Raw genomic sequence first — 25,775 nt, 5'->3', positions numbered from 1 at the left:
TGTAATCACAGCTCCTGGCTGCAGATACTCACCCCGACCCTCGCTTCCCAGCAGCAGCTTCTCCCTGGCAGCTCCTGCTATGATCGCACACACTGAGCTGTGTGTGCGATGACAGAGGAAAAAAACAAAATGGCCGCGATCTCCTCTCACAGCTGTGACGTAGCAGCTCAGTGGGCGTGGCCAAGTCACAGCTGAGAGGCAGGAGGAGCGGTCGGAGCCGACTGTTGGCTCCTATGCCCATGGCTGCCGTAAGTGAGGTGTGCAAGTGTCGTGCCCAGACACTTACACCCACACTAATGAAAATGGCGGCCTCCAGTGGCAAAAGTAAAAATGAATAAATAAAAAAGTATTAAAGTACTACATTTACTTTTGTATTAAAAATAATTGATTATATAATCAATAATTATTAATACAAAAACTAAAATCACGGCACCCTCCCTTTAAGCTCCGCTTCCTGGCATTCATGTCAGTGTAAATCATTAGCTAGCACCAATGATAAAAGGAGCATTAGCTTTGAAACAAAAATTATTTCAAAGGTGTAATCAATTTAAAAAAAAAGTCTCATCACGGTGTCCTGCTTTGCTACTCGGGACAGAAAGCCCCAGTATTTGTTTTCCCTTCTCCATAATCCTTGGGCTAATTACCCTTTACAATATTTGCTGACAATTTGGTTCCGCTCTAGAAGAGTCTCTGTCCTCCATAGGTTTCCAATACCAGATAAACCAAAACAGATGGAACCATCGAGACTGAGCAACCCTCTTCAAAAGCCCATGGGGTATGTGCAGACATTTAGGATTTGCATTAGATGTTTCTGCTTGCAAAAGTCTGAGGCTGTGTGCACACGTTCAGGTTTTTTCACGGTTTTTTTTTTTTGCATTTTTTCGCAGTAAAAACGCTATAAAAACTCATTAAAACACATACATTATGCATCCTATCATTTAGAATGCATTCTGCATGTTTTGTGCACATGATGCATTTTTTTCCACGAATAAAACGCATCGCGGTAAAAAAAAGCAGCATGTTCATTAATTTTGCGGATTTTCAGCGTTTTTCCCGCTGTTCTATGCATTTGGGAAAAAACGCATAAAAAACGCGTCAAAAACGCAGTAAAATCGCATGCTGATGTCAGGCAGAAATGTCCGGTTTTTGTCCGGAAAATTTCTGCAAGAAATCCTGACGTGTGCACATACCCTCAGTGTTAGGCTGGGGTCAGACTAGCGTATGGCATCCGATGTGATATGCTAATGACCCTCGGCTCCTGCTCTGCTGCGAGAGGGAGCCAAGTGTCATGCGTCTGTGCTCCGAGCCTCTCGCACAGCTGCAGAGGAGGTGGAGAAATGAATTTCTCCATCTCCTCCATTGCCGGGGTCAGCGTATATCACACATCACTTGGATGATATCCTAGTGATGTGCGGGTCTCACTCGCACCCATAGGCTTATATGGGTGTGAGTGAGCCGAGACTCGGCTGAGTGTCCGTGACCATCCCAGCATGCGGTGACTTCACTCACACGTTGAAAACGGCAGAGCAAAGAAACGGTGATGTGAGCTGCTCCATAGAATACTCGTCCGAGTGCTATGGATGTTTTATCGCATAGTACTTGTCCGTATTCATCGCTAGTGTGACCCCGGCCTTAGCAGGTAAAGCGCTGCATAAAATACAAACTTTTTTTAGTGCATTTTTTAATGTATTTTTAATAGGTTTTTTTTTTTCATTAATTTGAATAGGTGAAAAGCTGCAAAAACGCTGAAAGAATTTACCCTGTAGAATGTAAGTCCGCAAGGACAGGGTCCTCTTCCCTCTGTACCAGTGCGTCACTGTAAATTTGTTTACTGTAAACGATATCTATAACCCTGTATGTAACCCCTTTTCTCATGTACAGCACCATGGAAATAATGGTGCTATATAAATAAATAATAATAATTTTCATGATGCAGATTTGAAACTAAAAAAACAAACCCTTTGAATGTTTAGAAATGTCATTCTCTTTGCTTGTACAGTAAACAACACCAAAGACAGGCAAAGATGCTTACCTGTCTAAATGGGCCTCAATACAAATGCACAAGCAGGGTGCAGCGGACCCAAACAAAATAGCAAATGCACAGGTGCAATACCTAATGAAACAGCCAGCCTTCAATAAGGGTGTGGCCATGTGGTTGCCGGCTTCCATATTATGGCCCTAATATCAACTAATACCTTACATATATTTATATGTTGTTTTTGTACGAATATTTTTTGCAGGGTGCAGCTGGGCCCAAATTGTTCTGTACACTGTGGCCTCTGTTCGCACGGGATGCATTTTAGCACTGGGCAGCCCGCCATATGGCGTCATTAATAGGCTGTAGCCAGACGCTTTGTATTCCTTGTGTGAACACGCCACATACAGAGTATTTTATCTTAGTGCATTGGTGTACCACACGGCCAAACCCTTATTGAAGCCTGGCTGTTTCATTAGGTATCGCACCTGTGCATTTGCTATTTTGTTTGGGTCCGCTGCACCCTGCTTGTGCATTTGTATTGAGGCCTATTTAGACAGGTAAGCATCTTTGCCTGTCTTTGGTGTTTTTTCTTGAATGTGTCCTTTTTTGGTGTTTTTCATTGTACAGTAAAAGACAACCATTTTTTTTTCCATGGCAAGAAGGTGTGTAAAAAAACGCAGCAAAAACACAACGTGTGAACAAGCCCTTATATGACCTGTATATAAGTACTTGATAGCAATGTATAGTAATGCAGCTTATATAATGATTTGGCCCCTGTAGGCAGTTTTTGTACACTGTAGCAGCACAGGTCTAGTTCATAGATCCACCAGGTAAAATTACTAGTTTGTGTACACATTGTGTGTCCTGCACAGGGTTTGTGTATTTAGCCATTAATCTGTTTTTCAGATTCAAATTGTTACACAACTATACTACAAAGTGCATATGCTCTGTACCAACATTGTAGTTTAAGCCATTTGAAGGGGTTACAGACTTCACCACTGCAGCATTTTTTTATTTTGTTATTGCAGCGTTAATCTAAGGCCTCTGATCCCCCACAGCCATCTTCATCTTCTATCCGCTGCTCCCCCCATTCTCCAGTAGTTTGTGACCTCCCGAATCACTCCAGTGAAGGATCTGTCTGCTCCCTGCTCCACCTTTATATTCAGCTGTATGTGTAATCTTAAAGGGAACCTGTCAGCAGGGTTGTGCAGAGTAACCTACATCCGTGGCACCTACGCTGCAGCATAATTGCATGTGTACTTTGCACTTTTTCCCTTTTGCAGATTTTCTTGAGCGAGGTTAAAAAAAAAAAAAAAAGTAATTTTGAAATTGGCACCCACCGGGCCTGCGCAGTAGCAGCTATCGGTTTGTATAGAGATCCGATAGCTGCTGTTGCGCACGCGGCGCCATCTGGCTGGAGAAGAAAAAAAAATGTCCTCCACCAAGATGGCGCCACTTGTGCATGCGTAATAGCAGCTGTCGGTGATCTCCTAGAGCTGCTACTGTGCAGGCGCGGCGGGCAACATTTTCAAAATGACTTCTTTTTTTTTTTTTACCTCCATCAAGTAAATCTGCAAAAGGGAATAAGTGCACAGTAACCATGTGATTATGCTACTGCGCAGGTGCCATGGCCGGCACCTGCCTACAGAAGCGTTTTCTTTTTATTCAGTATGTGATGGTACCCATTATACAAACTAGGGGGCGGGTCAGTGAGGGATCAGTGACCTGTCTGCAGTCTGCATTATGAATACCTAATCAGAGCAGCACATACCCCAACCCCGCCTTAGGACACGAGAATCTCGTAACACAAAACTAAAAATAAAGACTAAGAAGCAAGTATAAGACAGATTTTCATCAACCAAGGTATCATTTTATTCAGTATAACGGCGCCGACCTAACAGAGTGTGTAGGTTACTGTGCACAATCCTGCTGACAGGTTCCCTTTAAGACATAGATGCATCTGAATCTGGGACATGCCCCCGACCTCCCAGAACGGCTCTCCAAATTCAGGACAGTCCCACTGGATCCAGGATGGTTGGGAGGTATGTGAATACACTTGTTTCTAGTGAGCTTAGGGAGCTGCCTCTTCTTCTAATATTTTTGTTTTTGTGGGTGGTCTGTCTGGGGTTAGACACAACGAGGAGTGCACCCTGATTGATGCTTCAGAGGCCAGGGCTTGTAGTGCTGGTCACACTGTTAACTTTATTATAAAGAGGAAAGAGCAGCATCCATACCAGGTGATGTTAATCCAAAAAAGTTCTTTATTCCGCCATGATAAAAATACAACGTTTCGGCCTGGTTGGCCTTTGTCAAGTATGATACTTGACAATGGCCAACCAGGCCGAAACGTTGTATTTTTATCATGGCGGAATAAAGAACTTTTTTGGATTAACATCACCTGGTATGGATGCTGCTCTTTCCTCTTTATATACGTTTTTGTCCGATTGGATCCTTGGATTTTGGAGCGTGCATCCCCTGTCTGAGTGCTGATGGTTGACCTTGCTGTACTGTTAACTTTATTGTCTGTCTGTCCTGCCAGGTATGTTATGCTATGAACGCTGTATATGTGTGTATAGGGAGAGACCTGTCACTCAAGGAAAATGGCCTCTTGGACTAGTTACTAGAAAGGCCTAGTCCCTGGCCGGCTTCTAGGTCTAGGTCCCAATATGTAATAGGTGTAATAATAATATTAACAAATATCTCCAATTGCAAACGTAGTATAGTTCTCCTGATAATCTGTCACTTACCTCATGGGCAGGCATTGCAGTAGCTTAGGTATGGTTATGACCACTAGCAACTAGCTGTCACTATATGAGTCGTCATAACCATATATACTGTCATGACTTGGTTGTCGGGTGACCTGGGACCAGCAGTCTCCTTCCCTGTCCCTAACACTAGGGCTCGCCATATTCCCCGGGTTACTTCTGAAGGTGAAGATGCCGGGGCCACGTACCTTGCCTTATCTCCTGTATCCGCCCTCCGTCTGATCACTTCTCCCACCCAGTGAAGAGTTGAACAGCCGTTCACCGCAGTACGCCAACCAGACAAACAAGGCAAAACAAACAGGGGTAGCTGAAAATACCAGGCATACAAATATTTACACACATATAAGAAAGGAATGCATTGGGGAGTGGAGGTCGGGGGCAAAACCAAAATTAGGAGAAAGAAAGGGAATTATCTCTGTTCTGCCCATCTTAATGTGCAAAGAGTTAATTATCATGTTATTCAAGTTGTGGCCACTGGAGGTCATCAGTTGCTTACTTTTCATGTTGTTTACCAACCTTTCCCTCCTAAGAGCAATGTCTTATGGGTTAGTTCCGCCCACATTCTTCTTGTGAAGACAAGCTTCAGTAGCCATTTTTCCTGAGATCTGCAGAGAGGCACACGTGCTCCTGTCTCGCTTACTTTCTTACCCCTGTCCTAACGGATCTCGGTACGTTTATAAAGGTTTAATGCATCTTATGTTTGTGTTAGTATTTAAGCCTTATGCAGCTCCTATAGTCAGATATAGTTAGGCAGATGTGCTTTGCAGCTTGCAGTTAGGTTCAGGTGTACTCTGCATGTAGATAGATGCATTCTTGTATAGAATAGGGCAGTGCTGTTAGAATTACTGTGTAATGCACTCTGTATAATTCTTGCTGTAATGTCCCAGTTATTTATGTGATTGCACCCTGTATGTGCATATACTGAAATGCTGTTATTCTTTACAGTTTTTCACCAGTCATCCACTATGATCAGTCATCCACTATGATTATTCACTGAACATCCACTTTGTACATCAACATCATTCACTATTCGATCATCTACTATGAATACTGTCCACCATTGTTGTTCAACTTTATAGTTTTGGTTATCATCACCCTAATAAATAAGACTTAAGCATCAACACAGTCTGTTTACTGGGATGTGGATGAAGGTTTAGCCGTATGTTGGAATCCACACAGCATCCTACGTGGAGGAAGACAGAACAATCTCACTTACTAACCCAAGCAACAGCCACTGATAAACTCACCAAACTCCTCATATAGCCACTAACTCCTATCCTCCCAGCAATGCAGCATAAGCTAGCTCTGACGATGTGTGTCAGTCAAGACCCAGATCATATAGGGTATAGGAGTGGCTAACTGCACAGCTGAGAGCTCAGACTTCCAGAGCTCTCAACATGGCCGAAAAAAAACCCTGTACTGCCAAAAGAAATTTACACTGTTTAAAAAGGTGAAGTGGTTTTTTTCAGTGTAGGATTAGGAGCATTCAGACGCTGCGGTCTTCTGCTCCTCTCTGTTGCGGTAACCCCGTGACAGGTACCTAAGCTAATGAAATGGTTTGCAAGTAAGCGACATAGGTTATCAGAAGAACGAAACTAAATTTCTAATTGGAGGTGTTTACTAATATTATTATTATACCTACTACATATTAAAATAGGATCTTAGAGATGGGAATACCCCTTTAAATTCAGTTAGTTTGAATTATAAAATGTTGTTTTTTTTTTTTTTTTTTTTTTTTTAACAAATGAGTCACCAGAAGGCAAGTCCAGACTTATCCCCTCATATCATTACGTTCACTGATGTTCACTCTCATCTTTGTTATAATAATGTTCATTCGTTTTTGGCAAAGTAATTTAGATTGTGCAACACCACGCCGCCTCTGCAAGTTTCCTGCGATCCACGTGCTCGGCTTCCTGCTTAGATATACCGTAGTCCTTTCTGCTGTTTTGTTCACACATTATTCCTGCAGAGGGCAAGGTAAGTCTGATTCCGTGTTCAGTTTGCTGTGATTTTGCTGTTAGAAAAGGCGTTTGTGTTTCTCACAAGACTATTATTTCTTACAGTATTTTGCTTCTTAACATGTAATTCTCCATTTTATTATGTACATGGGACTGTGGCCATGTATGTGTGGCCACCTGTCTGCAACATGCACCAGATGTGAGGGACCCCTGATCTAGAGATAAATGTGGGGCTGCTTCTTTCATACCTTTATGGTATATACTGTGGATTTTACTCAAAACAGTTAGGCTGCCGTCACACTATCAGTATTTGGTCAGTATTTTACATCAGTATTTGTAAGCCAAACCCAGGAGTGGAACAATTAGAGGAAAAGTATAATAGAAACATATGCACCACTTCTGCATTTATCACCCATTCCTGGTTTTGGCTACAAATACTGATGTAAAATACTGACCAAATACTGATCGTGTGACGGCAGCCTAAAGGACATTATGAAAAGCCTTCATCAAAGTGACATATAAAAGTTTGGGCACCCCTAGTTAAAATTACTGTTATTATGAACAGCGAAGCAAGTTGAGGATGAAATGATCTCTAAATGATCGCTAAAGTTAACCCCTTCCCAACATGCGCCGTACATGTACTGCTCTGTGGGAGGTGCGTTCCCGCAAACAGTACAGTACAGGTACGGCGCACCAGTTGCACGGCCTCATGCTGAGCGCCGTGGTGATTGGGTGCGGGTGTCAGCTATATGTGAGAGCTGACACCCTGCAGCAATGCCCACAATCGGTGATAGCACCGATCACACACATTTAACACATCTGATGCCACTGTCAGTAGTGACATCGGCATAGATGAGCATCACGCAGGGAACTCATTCCCTGCGCGCTTCCATCAGGACAACATGATGTGATTGCATTGTCCTGATGGTCTCCATGGAGACTCCCGGCCCCAAGATAGCCACAGGGTCCTTCAGGGTACTGCAGGTGAGGTAGCTTGTGAGCACATGCATTCTTCCCTGCCTGTCAGATGCTAATGTGATACTCTACTCTGCAGTGCAGAGTATCAGATCAGTGATCTGACCAGTGGCGTAGGAAGGGGGGTGCGGGGGGGGGCGGGCCGCCCCGGGCGGCACAATGTGGGGGCGGCTATCAGCACGGCTGCGCGCACTCATTCTCTGCTCCTTCCTCCCAGCATTATGAGGACTGGAGCAGAGCGCTGGCAGTGCGCGCGGCCGTGCAGAGTTGCTGGCTGCAGTGTAGCAGGGGCACACAGTCACACACGCTGTGACTCACCCCCGCACCTGCAGTCAGCAGCAGAAGCTCCGATCCCGCCCCTCCAGCAGCGTCACAGCTCTCACAATGTGAAGAGCCATGGAGGGGCGGGGCTAAATGTCGGGGGCGGAGCCACGGACAAGCAGGAAGAAGAGGCAGAAGGAAATATGAAAATCAGAGCGGGAGACAGAAAAGATGTGAGAAAGAGACAGAAAACAACAGAGAGGCAAGACACAGGTGAGAAGTGTATATATATATATATATATATATTACATCATTGTCTAAGGGTCACACTTCCGTCTTTCTGTCTGTCCTTCTGTCTTTCTTTCTTTCACGGATATTCATTGGTCGCGGCCTCTGTCTGTCGTCGCTGATTGGTCTCGGCAGCTGCCTGTCATGGCTGCCGCGACCAATCAGCGACGGGCACAGTCCGATTAGTCCCTCCGCTGCAGTCAGTGCCCGGCGCCTGCTCTATACTCCCCACAATCAGCGCCCGCTCCATAATCCCCTCCAGTCACCACTCACACAGGGTTAATAGCAGCGGTAACGGGCCGCGGTGTAATGCACTCCGTTACCGCTGCTATTAACCCTGTGTGTCCCCAACTATTTACTATTGATGCTGCCTATGCAGCATCAATAGTAAAAATATGTCATGTTAAAAATAATAAAAAAATGAAAAAACCTGCTATACTCACCCTCCATCGCCTTTCCCGCTCCTCGCAACGCTCCAGTGCCCGCTCCATGCAAGCGGCAGCTTCCGGTGCCAAGGATGGTATGTGAGAAGGACCTGCCATGACATCACGGTCATGTGACCGCAACGTCATCACAGGTCCTGCGCTCATACCAACCCTGGGACTGGAAGCTGCCTCGTGCGATACAGGGCCAGAATTCATCGGAGGGTGAGTATATGTTTATTTTTTATTTTAAGTCTGTATACTACGTGGCTCTGTGCTGTATACTCCATCACTGGGCAATATACTACGTGGCTGGGCAATATACTACGTGGCTGGGCAATATGCTACGTGGGCTGTGCAATATACTACATGGCTGTGTTATATACTACGTGGCTGGGCAATATGCTACGTGGGCTGTGCAATATACTACATGGCTGTGTTATATACTACGTGGCTGTGTTATATACTACGTGGCTGTGCTATACGCTATGTGGGCTGTGCTATATACTGCGTGGGCTGTGTTATACACTACGTGGCTGTGCTATATGATACGTGGGCTGTGTTATATGCTATGTGGCTATGCTATATTTCTCTGCTGTATCTGCATCATGAATCATGCTATGTGTTAAAGGGGGGGCCCACTGAGACTCTTTCGCCCGGGGCCCTCTAAAACCGCGGCCGGCGCTGCAGCTCTTTAACGCTATTGACGTGCGGGCCCGCGCCCGTACGTCAATAGTTAACAACAGCCACCAGCCATTTGGAGGCTGGCAGCTGAAGTCGGCCGCAGCGCACACGTCGACGGCTTCTGACGTCATTGTCAGTCGCTGGCGAGTGCACGCTTCAGCTGCGTGGAGAGAGCAGGAGCGCGGTCAGGTAAGCAGAACTTGTTTTTTTTTTTTGCAGACCCTATCATGTGTGCTGCCCTATTTTTGGTAACCTTTATGTGTATTGAGCAGAGGGGGGGGAGGGGGGGGTTGGGCGCCAAACTCGGGAGCAGCCCCGGGCGGCAAAAGCTCTAGCTACGCCCCTGGATCTGACACCATACAGTGATGTCCCAGGATGGGACAATGTAAAAAAAAAATTTAAGTCTAAAAATATACCGTATATATATTTTTTTAAAAAGCCTCAAAAAAATGAAAAAAAAAGCAATAAAAGTACACATATTTGGTATTGCCGCATCCGTAACGACCTGCTCTATAAAACTGACCCACTAGTTAACCCCTTCAGTGAACACCGTAAAAAAAGGCAAAAAACAATGCTTTATCATCATACCGCCGAACCAAAACTGCAGTAAAGCACGATAAAAAAGACAAATGTAAGTAAAAATGGTACCGCTGAAAACACCATCTTGTCCTGCAGAAAACAGCCATCATATAGCTCCAGCAACAGAAAAATAAAAAAAAGTTATAGCTCTCAGAATAAAGCGATGCAAAAATAATTATTTTTTTTCTAGAAAATAGTTTTTAATGTGTAAAAGCGCCAAAATTTAAAAAAGATATAAATTGGGTATCACTGTAATCCTTCTGACCCGAAAAATAAAGCTGCCTTACCAATTTTACCACGCGAGGAATAGTGTTAAAAAAAACAAACAAACAATTCCTTAATTGCTGTTTTTTCTTTCATTCTGTCTCCTAAAAATCGGAATAGAAAGCGATCAAAAAGCGTCATGTGCCCAAAAATGGTACCAATAAAAAGGACAGCTCGTCCGGTGAAACACAAGCCATAACATGACTCTGTAGGACAAAATATGGAAAAACTATAGCTCTCAAACTATGGTGATGCGAAAACTAGTTTTCGCAATAAAAAGTGTCTTTGTGTGTGACAGTAGCCAAACCTAAAAACCCAATATAAGGCCATGTTCACACGTTCCTGATTTCCCTGCTGTTTTTTCTGCACTAAAAACCGCAGCTCTTGGCAGAAAACGCAGGTGCGTTTTTTGGTGCATTTTTTTATGCGTTTTTTGATGCGTTTTTTTTATGCGGTTTTTAGTGCAGTTTCTGTGTGTTTTCTAGGAAGTTTTTTTTAAGGGTTAAAATGGCTGAAAATACCCTAACCCTACCCCTAACCCTACGCCTAACCCTAACCCTACCCCTAACCCTAACCCTAGTTCTAACTAGTGGGGGGAAAAAAAAAAAATCTTTTTATTTTATTATTGTTGCTACCTATGGGGGCATTTACTATTTTTTTTTATTTTGATCACTGAGATAGATTATATCTCAATGATCAAAATGCACTTTGGAACGAATCTGCCGGCCGGCAGATTCGGCGGGCGCACTGCGCATGCGCCCGCCATTTTGGAAGATGGCGGCGCCCAGGGAGAAGACGGCCGGACGGACACCGGGAGGCCGGGTAAGTATAAGGGGGGGAGATGAGGGCACGGGGGGTGGCATCGGAGCATGGGGGGGTGGGATTGGGGCACGGGGGGGCAGCCGCACCACAAACCGCAGAAAACCCGCAGATATTTTTTTCATCTGCGGGTTTTACTGCGGGTTTGACCTCACAATGGAGGTCTATGGGTGCAGAACCACTGCAGTTCCGCAAAAAGAAGTGACATGGTACTTCTTTTTTACCGCAGCTATTCAGCGCGGCTTTTTTTGGGATTTTCCGCAATGTGGGCACAGCAGTTCCTGTTTTCCATAGGGTACATTGTAATGTACCCTGCATGGAAAACAGCTGCGGACCCGCAGCGGGAAAATCGCGGTGGTTCCGCATTAAAAAAAGGATGGTGTGAACATGGCCTAAATCTAGTATCGCTGTAATCGCACTGACCCGAAGAATAAAGTCACCTAATCACTTATACCGCACAGGGAAACGTGTAAAAATTAAATAAAAACAATTCTTCACATGTTGATTTTTTGCATTCTGCCTTCTAAAGATCGCAGTAAGGCTCAGCGCACATTTATCCTGCGCTCTGCACTGAGCGCTTTATTGGGGTTTCTAAAGAAAAATTTTTGTAAAAGTAAATGCTTATTTTTTCCAAAAATTTCTGTGAAGCACCTGAAGGGTTAATAAACTTTGAGTACTTTGTGGGGTTCAGTTTTAAGAATGGTGTAACTTTTGAGTATTTTCTGTTACATATGCCCCTCAAAGTGACTTCAAATGTGAGGTGGTCTCTAAAAAATAGTTTTGCAAATTTTGTTTACCCCTTATAACTTCCTAACAAAAAATGTTTCAAAAATTGTGGTGATGTAAAGTAGACATATGGGAAATGTTATATATTAACTGTTTTGTGCAGTATGACTGTGATTTAAAAAATTAAAAGTGTTAAATTGTAAAATTTTCAAATTTTTTGCCACATTTACTTTTTTCACAACTAAACACAAATTATATCAAAGAAATTTTACCATTATCATGAAGTACAATCAATATGTCATGAGACAACATTCTTAGATTCGGTGGGATACATTGAAGTGTTCCAGTGTTCTGACCTCATAAAGTAACAGTGGTCAGAATTGTAAAAAATTGGACTGGTCAGGAAGATGAAAACAGGCTTTGGGGCAAAAGGATTATAGATGACATTTATTTTTTTAAGCAAAAATATCTATTTAACCCCTTTCTGACCTCGGACGGGATAGTACGTCCGAGGTCAGAACCCCTGCTTTGATACGGGCTGCGGCGGTGAGCCCGCATCAAAGCCGGGACATGTCAGCTGTTTTGAACAGCTGACATGTGCCCGCAATAGCGGCAGGTGAAATCACAATTCACCCGCCGCTATTAACTAGTTAAATGCCACTGTCAAACGCAGACAGCGGCATTTAACTACCGCTTCCAGCTGCGCGGCCCGAAATGCGCGCATCGCCGACCCTGTCACATGATCGGGGGTCAGTGATGCTTCTGCATTGTAACCATAGAGGTCCTTGAGACCTCTATGGTTACTGATCCCCGCTAGCTGTGAGCGCCACCCTGTGGTTGGCGCTCACAGCACACCTGCATTTCTGCTGCATTGCAGCGATCTGATGATCGCTGCTATGCTGCTATGTAGCTTAGCCGATCCAGTTGTGCCAGCTTCTAGCCTCCAATGGAGGCTATTGAAGCATGGCAAGAGTTAAAAAAAAGTTTTTTAAAAATGTGAAAAAAAATATGTAAAAGTTTAAATCGCCCCCCTTTCGCCCCATTCAAAATAAAATAAAAAAATCGAACCTACACATATTTGGTATCGCCGCGTTCAGAATCGCCCGATCTATCAATAAAAAAAAGCATTAACCTGATCGCTAAACGGCGTAGTGAGAAAAAAATTCGAAACGCCAGAATTACGTTTTCTCTATCGCCTTTCATTGGGGGACACAGAAACCATGGGTGTATGCTGCTGCCACTAGGAGGCTGACACTATGCAAATAAAAAAGTTAGCTCCTCCTCTGCAGTGTACACCCTACCGACAGGAAGTAGGATATTCAGTTTAGCTTAGTGTCAGTAGGAGGTGGACACGGATCTTTCATTAGACCCTTATCTACCTCAATGTGCGTCGTTTCTTTTCAGATTTTTCCGGAGGGATACAGGGTGAACAGTCACACCTGTAGTCCCACTATGCGGACTATGAGTACGGCGTGTACTGCCACCCCGTATCCTCATAGATCCCTCTCCAGGACCAAGATCCTAGCACACCAGCGTGCTCAGAAGTCCGGTCCTGGCTCCGTCCCCCACCCACTCGCCCACCAGAGCCTGTCGGTTGGAGGAGACGAGGACGTCCATCACAGCTCCGTGGACGTCTGATACCTTCAGGTTAGTAACTGCGTGGGATGTTTAGGTGAGTATTTCCCCTAAATTTCCAGATCTTCCCCTTACTCTCTCACGGTGTGGGGGAGTAGTTGGCCCTAAATACGCTGCACTATCTTCTATGGCGGCGCTGATTTTATTTTAAAAGGGATCCTAGGGGCACCAAGACGAGCAGTGGCTCTGCACTACGGGCTATCCCCTTCATCGGGGACGCAGTGCCCTCCCTGCGGCCGCACTGCGCAGCGGCCACAATGTCACTTTTCTGGCGACGCCGGCACCGCTCCCCCCTGCGGCCGCCCTGCGGGCTTCGGCGCCGCGATCCCCTTTCCAGCGGCGCCGGCCTCTAATTTAGGTCCCGGCTTCTGCCGGGGCCTACTTCGGCGCCACGTCCCGTTCTCCCTGCGGCTCTGGCAGGCTGCCGCGCTGCTCTGCGGCGCACTGTTCCGGGGCCGCGGTTTCTTTTCCAGCGGCGCCGGCCTCTCCTTTAGGTCCCGGCTTTTGCCGGGGCCTACTTCGGCGCCACGTCCCGTCCCTGCGGTCCTGGCAGGCTGCCGCGCTGCTCTGCGGTGCACTGTTCCGGGGCTGCGGTCTCTTTTCCAGCGGCACCGGCCTCTAATTTAGGTCCCGGCTCCCGCCGGGGCCTACTTCCGGTACCGCGCTCCTTCACTTCCGCTTTCTTCGGGCGGGCTTTCTCCCGCCCGACAAACTGTGCCCTGCAAACTCCGCCCACCGGCGCCATGTGGGCTGTCTCCGCCCCTTCTCCCACGTCGCTGCTGAGCCAGGGCAGGAGATTCCAACGTGCCCGCATTTTCTCCTGGGGGCACAGCACATCATCTGCGCGGATCACACCAGAGGCTGCAGGGCAGCAGCTCCATCTTTCTGTTCCACTGCTGTTCTTCAGGCCTGCAGTAAGTTCCGGACAAGAGTGCCCCAGATGTGTCTACCTGTTCTCCTAGGGGCTATTGTTCCTGAGGAGCATCTTCCAAGCCGTGCAGCTTTCCATCTGGACACCGCCGCGCCTGCCGTGAGTACCTCTGCACCGCAGTTTGACTCGAACCCCTAATCTTCTGACATTTCCCTTAGGGGCCCGTTCGGTCTAATTTTAAGGGAGGTCGCTCCCGGCCTCCTACCTTTTCCTGTGTCTTAGTGAAACACTTTCAGGGTTCGCCTTGTAACCACAAGCTCCCTTCAGGCAGGCCTGCAGCAACCCACATTTTGTTCCCGCTGCTCCGCCTCAGAGCGAAGTCCCCACCCCAGGTTGGGCCTCCCCTCTGTCTCTATCAGTAGCGGATCTCACACGGGTGTCCCAGACCCTTGTGTCCGTGCTCGATCGGTTGCCCCTGCAGCCTTCCGTAGTAGCCAGCGGGTCGCAGGAAGCCCTGTCCGAGTTTTCCAATACAGGCCGCGAAAGATTCAGTCGGGAACGCCAGTCTGAGTTATCTTCTCGGTCCATCTCGCCCCACGGTCTTTCTCTGTGGTCCCCCCCGGAGTCAGGCGAGGCTTTCTCTGATGTGCCTTCGGAGGATAATTTGGGGCCGGAGTCGAACCATATCTTATCATGAGGGATATGGTTCAAAGCCTCATTGGAGCGTCCAATCTGACTTGTGGCTACAAAGATTCCTCTACGAAACCCGCAGATCAGGCGGTTTCGTTTAGACGGTCTAAACTACCTCCCAAGGGATTCGCTCCTCATCCTGAATCGAGGAGCTTCTGGCCAGAGAAAGAGCGAATTCGACCAGACGTTCTCAAAGAGGAAAGCGTCTTGGAGTCTCATATCTCTTTCCTCCGAATCTCATCGCCAATAGACTTGCCACCAACACAGTCCTCACGCTGTCCGGTGGGGCGACTCTGACAGGTTCCATCGATAGGATCATGGAATCCTTTGTGAATTCGGCTCTCGAACCTGCCGCATCATCCCTATGCCCGCTTGCACTTGGGTTTCGAAGTCGGTATCCGAAGGGGCTAAAACAACTCCGTTGGGGCATTCTAGCTGGAGCTCCACCAGACTGGCTGGCGGAAGTTACCACCCAGATTACTCATGCCGGGGAGTAATGTGTTCTCTGGACGTCGCGTCTTCTGCCGCTCAGACACCCGGTAATGTTGTTGCCAGCCGTCGTTCTGTTTGGCTCAAGAGTCATCAAAGAAGTCCCTTACGAGCCTGGCTTTTTCAAGGATCACGTCCTTTCGGTTCCAAGCTGGACCGAATTATTAAGGACGCCACTGGCGGCACCAGTTCTCTTAGGCGGCAACTTCGGTCCTTTTCGGCCTTTTTTGCGTCGTTTCGCGGCATCAGATTCCTTTTCGCAACAGAGGCCACAGGCACGTTAAGAAAAGAAGGTATTCTTCGACTCACTCCTTCCTGGCGTCCCCGCTACTCCTAAGGTGGATTCTCCAGGTCCAGGACTGGAAGTTCCACCTAGGCATGACCCACGACTAGACTCTAGCCCGTTTCTCCTGTTCCTCAGGGACGTCTGGGTCTCCTCAGTAGAGGACGCATGGGCCAACCTCCAAGAGACCCCGCTCTAGTCCCGGGTTTCTTTACAGCCATTGTTTCCCTCCTTAGATCCGGGGTAATCGTTCCCGTCCCAGAACAGGAACGGTTCAACGGTTCACAGGCTTCTCTTCGAATCAGAGGACGACAAGGTTCGTCCCAGTCCGGATCTCAATTTGCTGAACAGGAGGTTTCGTCGGAGACACTTCAGGATGATATTCCCTCGTTCAGTAATCGCTTCCATGGAGGCTCAGGAATTTCGGTTTCAGGCTCCCGAAAGTCTATCCATCTTCCCGACACTCTAGCCGTTGCGGGTGGCTCGTCAACAGGAAGAAGTTCCGTCTTGTTCAGCGCCTCGTATCTCCGGGCATGTTCTTCGACACTTGTCGGACCAGAGTCTTCCTTCCCGAAGACAGGATATCCCTCCTTTGTCAGGAAGTTTGCTTGCTCCAGGGTTTTCGGCTCCCCTCCTTTCCGATGGGCCTTAAAGGTCCTAAGGAGGTTGGTTGCAACATCGGGAGCAATTTTCCCTTCGCCCGTTTCATTCAAGACTTCTTCAGCAGGCTATTCTATCACAGGGGGACAGGTCTGTCTTCTCCCTGCATAGTCCGATCCGGCTTTCCCCCGGGTCAAACGGTTCCCCGACTGGTGGCCGAGGTCACTTCTCTTATCCCAGAGTAGATCCTTCACAGCATATCTTTCCTTTCAGTTCCCTGGCAGGTGGTGACGACGGACGTCAGCCCGCTCGGCGGAGGCGCGGGGCTTTGTCACCTGTTCTTTTCAGGGTTGTTGGTTGGTGCAGGAGTCCTCCTTGCCGATCAATGTCCTCGAGTTCCGGATCATCTTTCTGTCTTTCCTTCACTGGGTAAGGATTCTCAGCAGCCTAGACAGACAATGACACAGCAGTGGCATATATCTACCACCAGGGGTGGACTCGGCGGTCTCTGGCCTCGGCCGAGTTTCCAGGATCCTCCTTTGGACAAAGGTAACGGTCCTGGTGAGCTCCGCAGTGCATGTCCCCAGCGTGGACATTTAGGCCGCCGACTTCCTCAGCCGCGAGGGCTTTGTGGCAGGGGACTGGTACTTCAGGAGGTTTCCTATCGGATTGCTCTTCGATTGGGGGACTCCAGATGTGGACCTCATGGCGTCCCGATTGAATAGGAAGGTCCCTTGGGTCGGTCCAAGGTCCCGCGATCCTCTCACAGTAGTGTTAACACTCTGGCCATTCCTTGGTTGCAGTTCGCGCTCCCCTATCGGTTCCCACTCCTTTCCCTTGCTTTCCAAGCTGTCGAAAAGATCAAGGCGGGATGGGTGTCGGTCATTCTGATCGTCCCGGATTGGCCCAGGAGGTCTTGGTTTGCGGACATCATCAATCTTCTCCCGGTCACCCCTGGTGCCTTCCAAACAGACCCGATCTGCTGTCTCAGGGTCCGATCTGCCACCCGAATTATCGGTCGCTCAGTTTAACGGCGTGGCTGTGGACTCCACAGTTCTAAGAGCGTCCGGTCTTTCGGCCCGGATGGGTCACGCTATAATCCAGGCTAGGAAGCCTTTGTCTTCTTTCAGGATCTACTATTGTACCTGAAAGGCTTACTTTCGTTGATGCGAGTCCAACCGCTTTTCACCTATGTCCTTTCCCTGCCTTCCATTTGGTTTTCCTTCAGGCAGGACTGGATTTCGGCTTCGCTCTCAGTTCCATAAAGGGCCAGGTTCCTGCGCTCTTCTTCCCTTTAAGAAGACGTTATCTTCTCAGCCACAGGTTAAGACCTTCCTTCAAGGAGTAGCCCACGCTGTCCCTCTGTACAGGGCCTCTGTGGATTCATGGGATTTAAAGGTTGTGCTGGTTATTCTCAGGGGTCCCCCCTTTTGAGCCTCTCAGGGAGTTTTTTCTCTGTCAGTTCTATCTCGGAAGGTGGCTTTTCTCAAGTCCATCTCTTCGATCCGCCGCGTGTTTGAGTTGGCGGCCATTTCTTGCCGACCTCCTTTTATGTTTTTTCCACCAGGACAAGGTGGTCCCAGGCCTCCGCCTTCCTTCTTTTCACGAGGTGGTTTTCATCTTTCCACCTCAGCGAGGACATCGTTCTACCTTCCTTTTGTCCAGCTCCGACTCATCCTCTGAAGCGATCGTTGTACAGGCTGGACCCCGTCAGGGCAGTGAGGATCTCCCTGGCTAGCACGGCCGCTTTCCGAAAGATGGATTCTCTTTTCGTCATCCTTGATGGCGTGCGTAGAGACCTGCTGGCTTCCAAGGCGACTATTGTTCGCTCGATCAGAACGGCAATTTTGGAAGCTTACCGGGTCAAGAACAGAGTGCCCCTCCTGAGATAAAGGCTTACTCTACCCGGGCAGTCGGCGCTTCCAGTGTGGTACGTCACAGGGGTTTTCGCCGACTGCTTTGCAAATCGGCAACCTGGTCTTCCATCCACACGTTTCGCCGGACTACGGCGGACTCCAGCCTGGGCAGAAGGATCCTGCAGGCGGCAGTGGTGAGTCCTCGGACCTGATGGAAGTCTGTTTTTCCCACCCCAGGGACTGCTTTGGGACGTCCCATGGTTTCTGTGTCCCCCAATGAAAGGCGATAGAGAAAACAGGATTTTTGGTTGCTTACCGTAAAATCTGTTTCTCGGAGCCTTCATTGGGGGACACAGCTCCCTCCCAAGTTGAACAGCTCTGTTTACTGTATACGTTTGAGTTCTTTGAATACTCTTTGAGTGCTTGAAACTGTTAATCTATGGAGCGCCGTGGAATTTGTTGGCGCTATGTGGATAAAGTTTATTATGTTATTATTATTCTTTCTCTTTTACACGTTGCTTCTCCTACTGCTTTCTCACTAACTGAATATCCTACTTCCTGTCGGTAGGGTGTACACTGCAGAGGAGGAGCTAACTTTTTTATTTGCATAGTGTCAGCCTCCTAGTGGCAGCAGCATACACCCATGGTTTCTGTGTCCCCCAATGAAGGCTCCGAGAAACAGATTTTACGGTAAGCAACCAAAAATCCTGTTTTTTTGGTCGGCACAACATTGCATTAAAATGCAATAACTGGCGATCAAAAGAACGTATCTGCACAAAAGTGGTATCAATAAAAATGTCAGCTTTGAACGCAAAAAATAAGCTCTCAACCAAGCCCAGATCACAAAAAGTGGAGACGCTACGGGTATCGGAAAATGGCACAATTGGTTTTTTTTTAGCAAAGTTTGGAATTTTTTTCACCACTTGGATAAAACGTAACCTAGTCATGTTTGGTGTCTATGAACTCGTAATGACCTGGAGAATCATAATATCTGGTCAGTTATAGCATTTAGTGAACCTAGCAAAAAAGCCAAATAAAAAAACAGTTTGGCATTGCACTTTTTTTGCAATTACACCGCATTTGGAATTTTTGTTTCCCGTTTTCTAGTACATGACATGGTAAAACCAATGATGTCATTCAAAAGTACAAATCGTCACGCAAAAAATAAGCCCTCACATGGCCATATTGATCGAAAAATAAAAAAAGTTATGGCTCTGGCAAAGAGGGGAGCGAGAAACGAACACGGAAAAACGGAAAATCCCAAGGTCATGAAGGGGTTAAAGTCTTTTTTTACAATTGTGTGTTCAGATAACTTTGACCAAGTTTTCAGACCTTTAATTAGCCTGTTAGAGTTATAGCTTGTTCACTATCATCGTTAGGAAAGGCCAGGTGATGCAAATTTCCCAGCTTTATAAAAACCTGGCCTCCTCTAACCTTGAGCAAAAAAAACAGCAGCTTTGGGTTCTCCAAAGCAGATGCTTAGCACTCTGAACATGAAAATGGTGGCGGCCCACAAATCAAAAGAAGAGAAGATAGCAAAGCATTTTCAAGTTGCCGTTTCCTCAGTTAGAAATGTAATTAAGGGTACCGTCACACTATACGATTTACCTACGATCACGACCAGCGATATGACCTGGCCGTGATCGTAGGTAAATCGTAGTGTGGTCTCTGGAGAGCTGTCACACAGACAGCTCTCCAGCGACCAACGATGCCGAGGTCCCCGGGTAACCAGGGTAAACATCGGGTTACTAAGCGCAGGACCGCGCTTAGTAACCCGATGTTTACCCTGGTTACCAGCGTAAAAAACAAACAAACAGCACATACTTACATTCTGGTGTCCGTCAGGTCCCTTGCCGTCTGCTTCCCGCACTCACTGACTGCCGGCCATAAAGTGAAAGCACAGCACAGCGGTGACGTGACCGCTGTGCTCTGCTTTCACTTTACGGCCGGCAGTCACAGTGCGGGAAGCAGACGGCAAGGGACCTGACGGACACCAGAATGTAAGTATGTGCTGTTTGTTTGTTTTTAGTTTTACGCTTGTAACCAGGGTAAACATCGGGTTACTAAGCGCGGCCCTGCGCTTAGTAACCCGATGTTTACCCTGGTTACAAGCGAACGCATCGCTAGATCGCATCGCTAGATCGGTGTCACACACACCGATCTAGCGATGACAGCGGGAGATCCAGCGATGAAAGAAAGTTTTAAACGATCTGCTATGACGTACGATTCTCAGCAGGATCCCTGATCGCTGCTGCGTGTCAGACACAGCGATATCGTAACGATATCGCTGGAAAGTCACGAATCGTACCGTCGTAGCGATCGAACTGGTATAGTGTGACGGTACCCTAAGAAATGGCAGTTATCAGGAACAGTGGAGGTCAAGATAAGGTCTAGAAGACCAAGCAAAATGTCAGTGAGAGCGGCTCTTAGAAATGCTAGAGAGGCAAATCAGCACCTCCACTTGACTGCAAGAGACCTTAAGAAAGATTTAGCAGACACTGGCATTGTGGTACATTGTTGTACCATTCAGGGACACCTGCACAAATATGACCTTCATGGAAGAGTCATCAGAAGAAAACCTCTTCTACATCCTTTCCATAAAATTCAGTGTCACAGGTATGTAAACAAACATCTACACAAGCCTGGTGCATTTTGGAAACAAGTCCTGTGGACCGATGAGGTAAAAATAGAACCCTTTGGCCACATTGATCAAAGGTTTTTGTGGAGAAAAAAAGGGCACAGAATTTCAGGAAATAACATCTCTCCAACTATTAAGCATGGGGGTGGATCAATCATGCTTTCGGGTGGTGTTGCAGCCAATGGCACGAGGAACATTTAACGGGTAGAGAGAAGAATGGATTAAATTAAACTTCAACAAATTATTGATGCAAATGTAGAAGGTAGGACCGGACTGCTGAAACGCCTGGTCCGGAACTTCTGGGGCCGCACCTCCTATTGCTGGAGGGAATGCAATTGCAGCTGGAGTGAACTGGTAAGGCTGCTTTCACACATCAGTTTTTTGCCATCAGTCACAATCCGTCGAATGTTGAAAAAAACTGATCCGTCACAGATTGTGAAAAACTGATGTGACGGATCCGTTTTTTCAACGGATCCGACTAGCTGATCCAGCTAACTGGATTCTAAAAAAATCGGAGCATGCTCCGTTAAAAAAAAACAAACGGAATCCGCCACCGGATTCCATCATTTGACGGATCTGGCGCCATAGGGTTCCATTCTAGCAAATGACAGGTGGCGACGAATCCGTCACTGTCCGTTTTTTCGACGGACACAAAAAACATTACTATGTCCATTTTCTCAGGCCGCCGGAAAAACAATTTTCGACGGATCAGACAAAAAACAGATGAAACATGAGGCAATCCGTCACTAATACAAGTCTATGTGAAAAAAACGGATCCGGCGGTAACTTTTGCCAGATCCCTTTTTTTTCAAAATTCGCCAGTTTGTGACTGATGGCAAAAAACTGATGTGTGAAAGCAGCCTAACCTAGGTGAAGGGGGCGTGGCCAGAAACAGTAAGAAAAAAGGTGCTACGCAGGAACAGAGAAGGGCTTCCTGCCCGAACACAAGACAGAGGCAGACTGCAGCCACTGTGAGGGGAATGACGGCCACAGCGCGTAGAGGCAGGGCGGCCGCGCAGGAGACTCACCCCTCACCCATATCGGCGGGTGAGCAGGGGAACGCGCGCGAGACAGAGCATCACAGTAGAGACCTCTTGGTATCAGCTGACACCCAGGGAAGCGCATGCCAGGCAGAGCATTGCAGCGCAGTCATTCAGGTGACAGCAGCTGCCCAGAGAGATACGCGCCACTTGAGATCTTGCGTAGAGCTTTTTCCTTTTTGCTCCGCAGCTATATGGACTAGGGACTCAGCGGGCAAAACCGGAGACCGCCCGCTGCCGCCAGAAGCAGGTCCGTGTGCTGGGCGAGGACACCAGCAGACACCACACCGACCGCCACAAGCATCCTGCTACCCACAGGACCTTCAGCGAGTGACAGACTGCGGAGCCACGATAAGTGAAAATGTCAACCAAGGACTGTATAGTTGAATAGCCGTTATACTGTTCACCCTGCATCCCCTTTGTCCCTGTTATCTCCGTGCGGGGAGTACATCCCTGTTGTACCACTAAACCATAGTTAACCCCTGCTCTTCGCCTCTGTGTCACTGCATCCAAGTACTTGTGTTATACATATGTTTGTTACACCATCTGTAAAAAAAGCTGAAGTTGAAAAGTGGATAACTTCTACAAATGGATAATTATCATAAGCACGCCAAAATTCACAGTAGACTACCTCAAAATGCGTAAGCTGAAGGTTTTACAATGGCCCTCACAGTCAACCGTGAGCTGAACTTGAATGGAAATCTATAGCTAGACCTCAAAAATAACAGTGTGTGCAAGACGACCCAGGAATCTCACAGAACTGGAAGAATTTTCCAAAGAGGAATTATTATTATTACTATGCATTTTTATAGCGCCATTTATTCCATGGCGCTTTACATGTGAAAAGGGGGCAAATATAGACAAGTACAATAAACATGAGCAAAAAACAAGGCTAACAAGTACAGAAGGAGGGAGGACCATTCCCGCGAGGGCTCACAGTCTGCAGGGGATGGGTGAGGATACACTAGGAGAGGGTAGAGCTGGTTGTGCGGCGGTTCAGTGAATTGTGAGGTGCATTTGTATTCAGCCCCCTATAGTCTCATACCCTAAATAGAATCCTGAAAGACCAGTTGCCTACAGAAGTCACATAATAAGTAAATTGAGTCCACCTCTGTGTAATTTATTATCAACATAACTACAGCTGTTCTGTAAAGGCCTCAGAGGTTTGTTTGAGAACATTTTGGACCAACCAGCATCATGAAAATCAAGAAACACACCAGAGGTCAGGGAAAATATGGTTGTGGAAAAGAGTAAATCAAGGTAAGGTTATAAAAAAAAAAAAAAAAAATAGCTCAATTTCTGAACATTTCATGGAACACTATTCAATCCATCATGCAAAAATGGAAGGAGTACGACACAACTGCAAACCTACCAAGATATGGTTATCCAACTAAGCTGACATCTCAAGCAAGGAGAGCATTAACCCCTATACCCCCAAGGGTGGTTTGCACGTTAATGACCGAGCCAATCTTTACAATTCCGACCACTGTCCCTTTATGAGGTTATAACTCTGGAACACTTCAATGGATCCTGATGATTCTGACATTGTTTTCTCGTGACATATTGCACTTCATGATAGTGGTAAAACATTTTTGATATTACCTGCGTTTATTTGTGAAAAAAAAATGGAAATTTGGCGAAAAGTTTGAAAATTTTGCAATTTTCCAACTTTGAATTTTTTATGCCCTTAAATCACAGAGATATGTCACACAAAATACTTAATAAGTAACATTTGCCACATATCTACTTTACATCAGCACAATTTTGGAACCAAATTTTTTTTTTGTTAGGGAGTTATAAGGGTTAAAAGTTGACCAGCAATTTCTCATTTTTACAACACCATTTTTTATTTAGGGACCACATCTCATTTGAAGTCATTTTGAGGGGTCTATATGATAGAAAATACCAAAGTGTGACACTATTCTAAAAACTGCACCCCTCAAGGTGCTCAAAACCATATTCAACAAGTTTATTAACCCCTTCAGGTGTTTCACAGGAATTTTTGGAATGTTTAACAAAAAATGAACATTTAACTTTTCTTTACCAAAAATGTACTTCTGATCCAATTTGTTTTATTTTACCAAGGGTAACAGGAAAAATTGGACCACAAAAGTTGTTGTGCAATTTGCCCTGAGTACGCTGATACCCCATATGTGGGGGTAAACTACTGTTTGGGCGCATGGCAGAGCTCGGAAGGGAAGGAGCGCCATTTGACTTTTCAATGCAAAATTGATTGGAATTGAGATCGGACGCCATGTCGCGTTTGGAGAGCCACTGATGTGCCTAAACAGTGGAAACCCCCCAATTCTAACTGAAACCCTAACCCAAACACACCCCTAACCCTAATCCCAACCCTAACCATAACCCTAACCACACCCCTAACCCGAACACGCCCCTAATCCCAACCACACCCCTAACTCCAACACACCCCTAACCCTAATCCCAACCGTAAATATAATCCAAACCCTATCTCTAACTTTAGCCCCATCCCTAACCCTAACTTTAGCCCTAACCCTAAGTTTAGCCCCAACCCTAACCCTAATGGGAAAATGGAAATAAATACATTTTTTAATTTTATTATTTTTCCCTAACTAAGGGGTGATGAAGGGTGGTTTGATTTACTATTTATTGCAGGTTTTTTTAGTGGATTTTTATGATTGGCACCTGTCACACACTAATAGACGCTTTTTGTTGCAAAAAATTGTTTTTGCGTCTTCACATTTTGGGAGCTATAATTTTTGCATATTTTTGTCCACAGAGTCATTTTAAGTCTTGTTTGTTGCGGGACGAGTTGACGTTTTTATTGGTACCATTTTCGGGCACGTGACTTTTTTTATCGCTTTTTATTCCGATTTTTTGTGAGGCAGAATGACCAAAAACCAGCAATTCATGAATTTCTTTTGGGGGGCGTTTATACCGTTTCACGTTTGGTAAAATTGATGAAGCAGTTTTATTTTTCAGGTCAGTACGATTACAGCAATACCTCATTTATATAATTTTTTTATGTTTTGGCGCTTTTATACGATAAAAACTTTTATATAAAAAATATTTTTGCATCGCTTTATTCTGATGACTATAACTTTTTTATTTTTTTGCTGATGACGCTTTATGGTGGCTCGTTTTTTTGCGGGACAAGATGCCGTTTTCAGCGGTAGCATGTTTTTTTATATCCCTCTTTTTGATCACGTGTTATTGCACATTTTGTTCGGCGGTATGATAATAAAGCGTTTTTTTGCGGTGTTACTGAAGGGGTTAACTTGTGGGACAGTTTTATAGGTCAGGTCGTTACGGACGCGGTGATACTAAATATGTGTACTTTTATTGTTTTTTTTATTTAGATAAAGAAATGTATTTATTGAAACAATATATTTTTTTTTTCTTTATTTCATTGTTTTTTTTTTACAAATGTAAATATTTTTTTTACTTGTTTACTTTGTCCCAGGGGGGGCATGACTAGACTATATAGTGTCAGATCGCTGATCTGACACTTTGCAATGCACTGTGTCAGATCAGCGATCTGACAGGCAGTGCTCCAGGCTTGCCGACGCCTGCTCTGAGCAGGCATTTGCAAGCCACCTCCCTGCAGGACCTGGGAGGAGCCCCGTGGCCATTTTGGATCAGGGGCCTGCAGGGAGGAGGAGGTAGGAGACCCTTGGAGCAACCCGGTCACATCACGTTGCTCCGAGGATCTCAGGGAAGCACGCAGGGAGCTCCTTCCCTACGCGATGCTTCCCTATGCCGCTGGAACGCTGCAATCACATTTGATCACAGTGTTCCGGGGGTTAATGTGCCAGGATGTGATAGTCAGCTGACACCCGGCCCCGATCGGCTGCGCTCCCCCCATGAGTGCTGCTGATCGGTGATGACGTACTATCCCGTCAGTGGTCATACGGGCCCATACCACCTCGATGGGATAGTACGTCATATGATAGAGAGGGGTTAAATAGAGAAGCA

The 25,775-nt window shown here is 46.4% G+C and overlaps 1 protein-coding gene across 4 annotated transcripts in view; it reads left to right on the top strand.

The window, feature by feature from the left end:
* The first annotated feature begins 5,303 nt into the window (after positions 1-5,303).
* LOC138644794 (queuosine 5'-phosphate N-glycosylase/hydrolase-like) overlaps positions 5,304-25,775 on the top strand; it is a 46,262-nt gene continuing 25,790 nt past the window's right edge. Inside the window, exons 1-2 of one of the 4 annotated variants that reach the window (XM_069733607.1) lie at positions 5,304-5,411; positions 6,593-6,720. Coding sequence is in view for 1 of the 4 variants with exons in the window: in XM_069733606.1 (XP_069589707.1) it covers positions 6,570-6,720; positions 22,012-22,184 (324 nt within the window). In the remaining 3 variants the exon portion in view is untranslated. Of the gene's footprint in view, positions 5,412-6,554; positions 6,721-22,011; positions 23,082-25,775 lie in introns of those variants that run through there. The other 3 variants (XM_069733606.1, XM_069733608.1, XM_069733609.1) reach the window with 3 other exon arrangements.

Source organism: Ranitomeya imitator, chromosome 7 (assembly GCF_032444005.1).
Source record: "Ranitomeya imitator isolate aRanImi1 chromosome 7, aRanImi1.pri, whole genome shotgun sequence".
Taxonomy (NCBI): Eukaryota; Metazoa; Chordata; class Amphibia; order Anura; family Dendrobatidae; genus Ranitomeya; species Ranitomeya imitator.
Note: the sequence above shows the minus strand (reverse complement) of the source record. Positions and strands in the feature narration are given on the sequence as shown.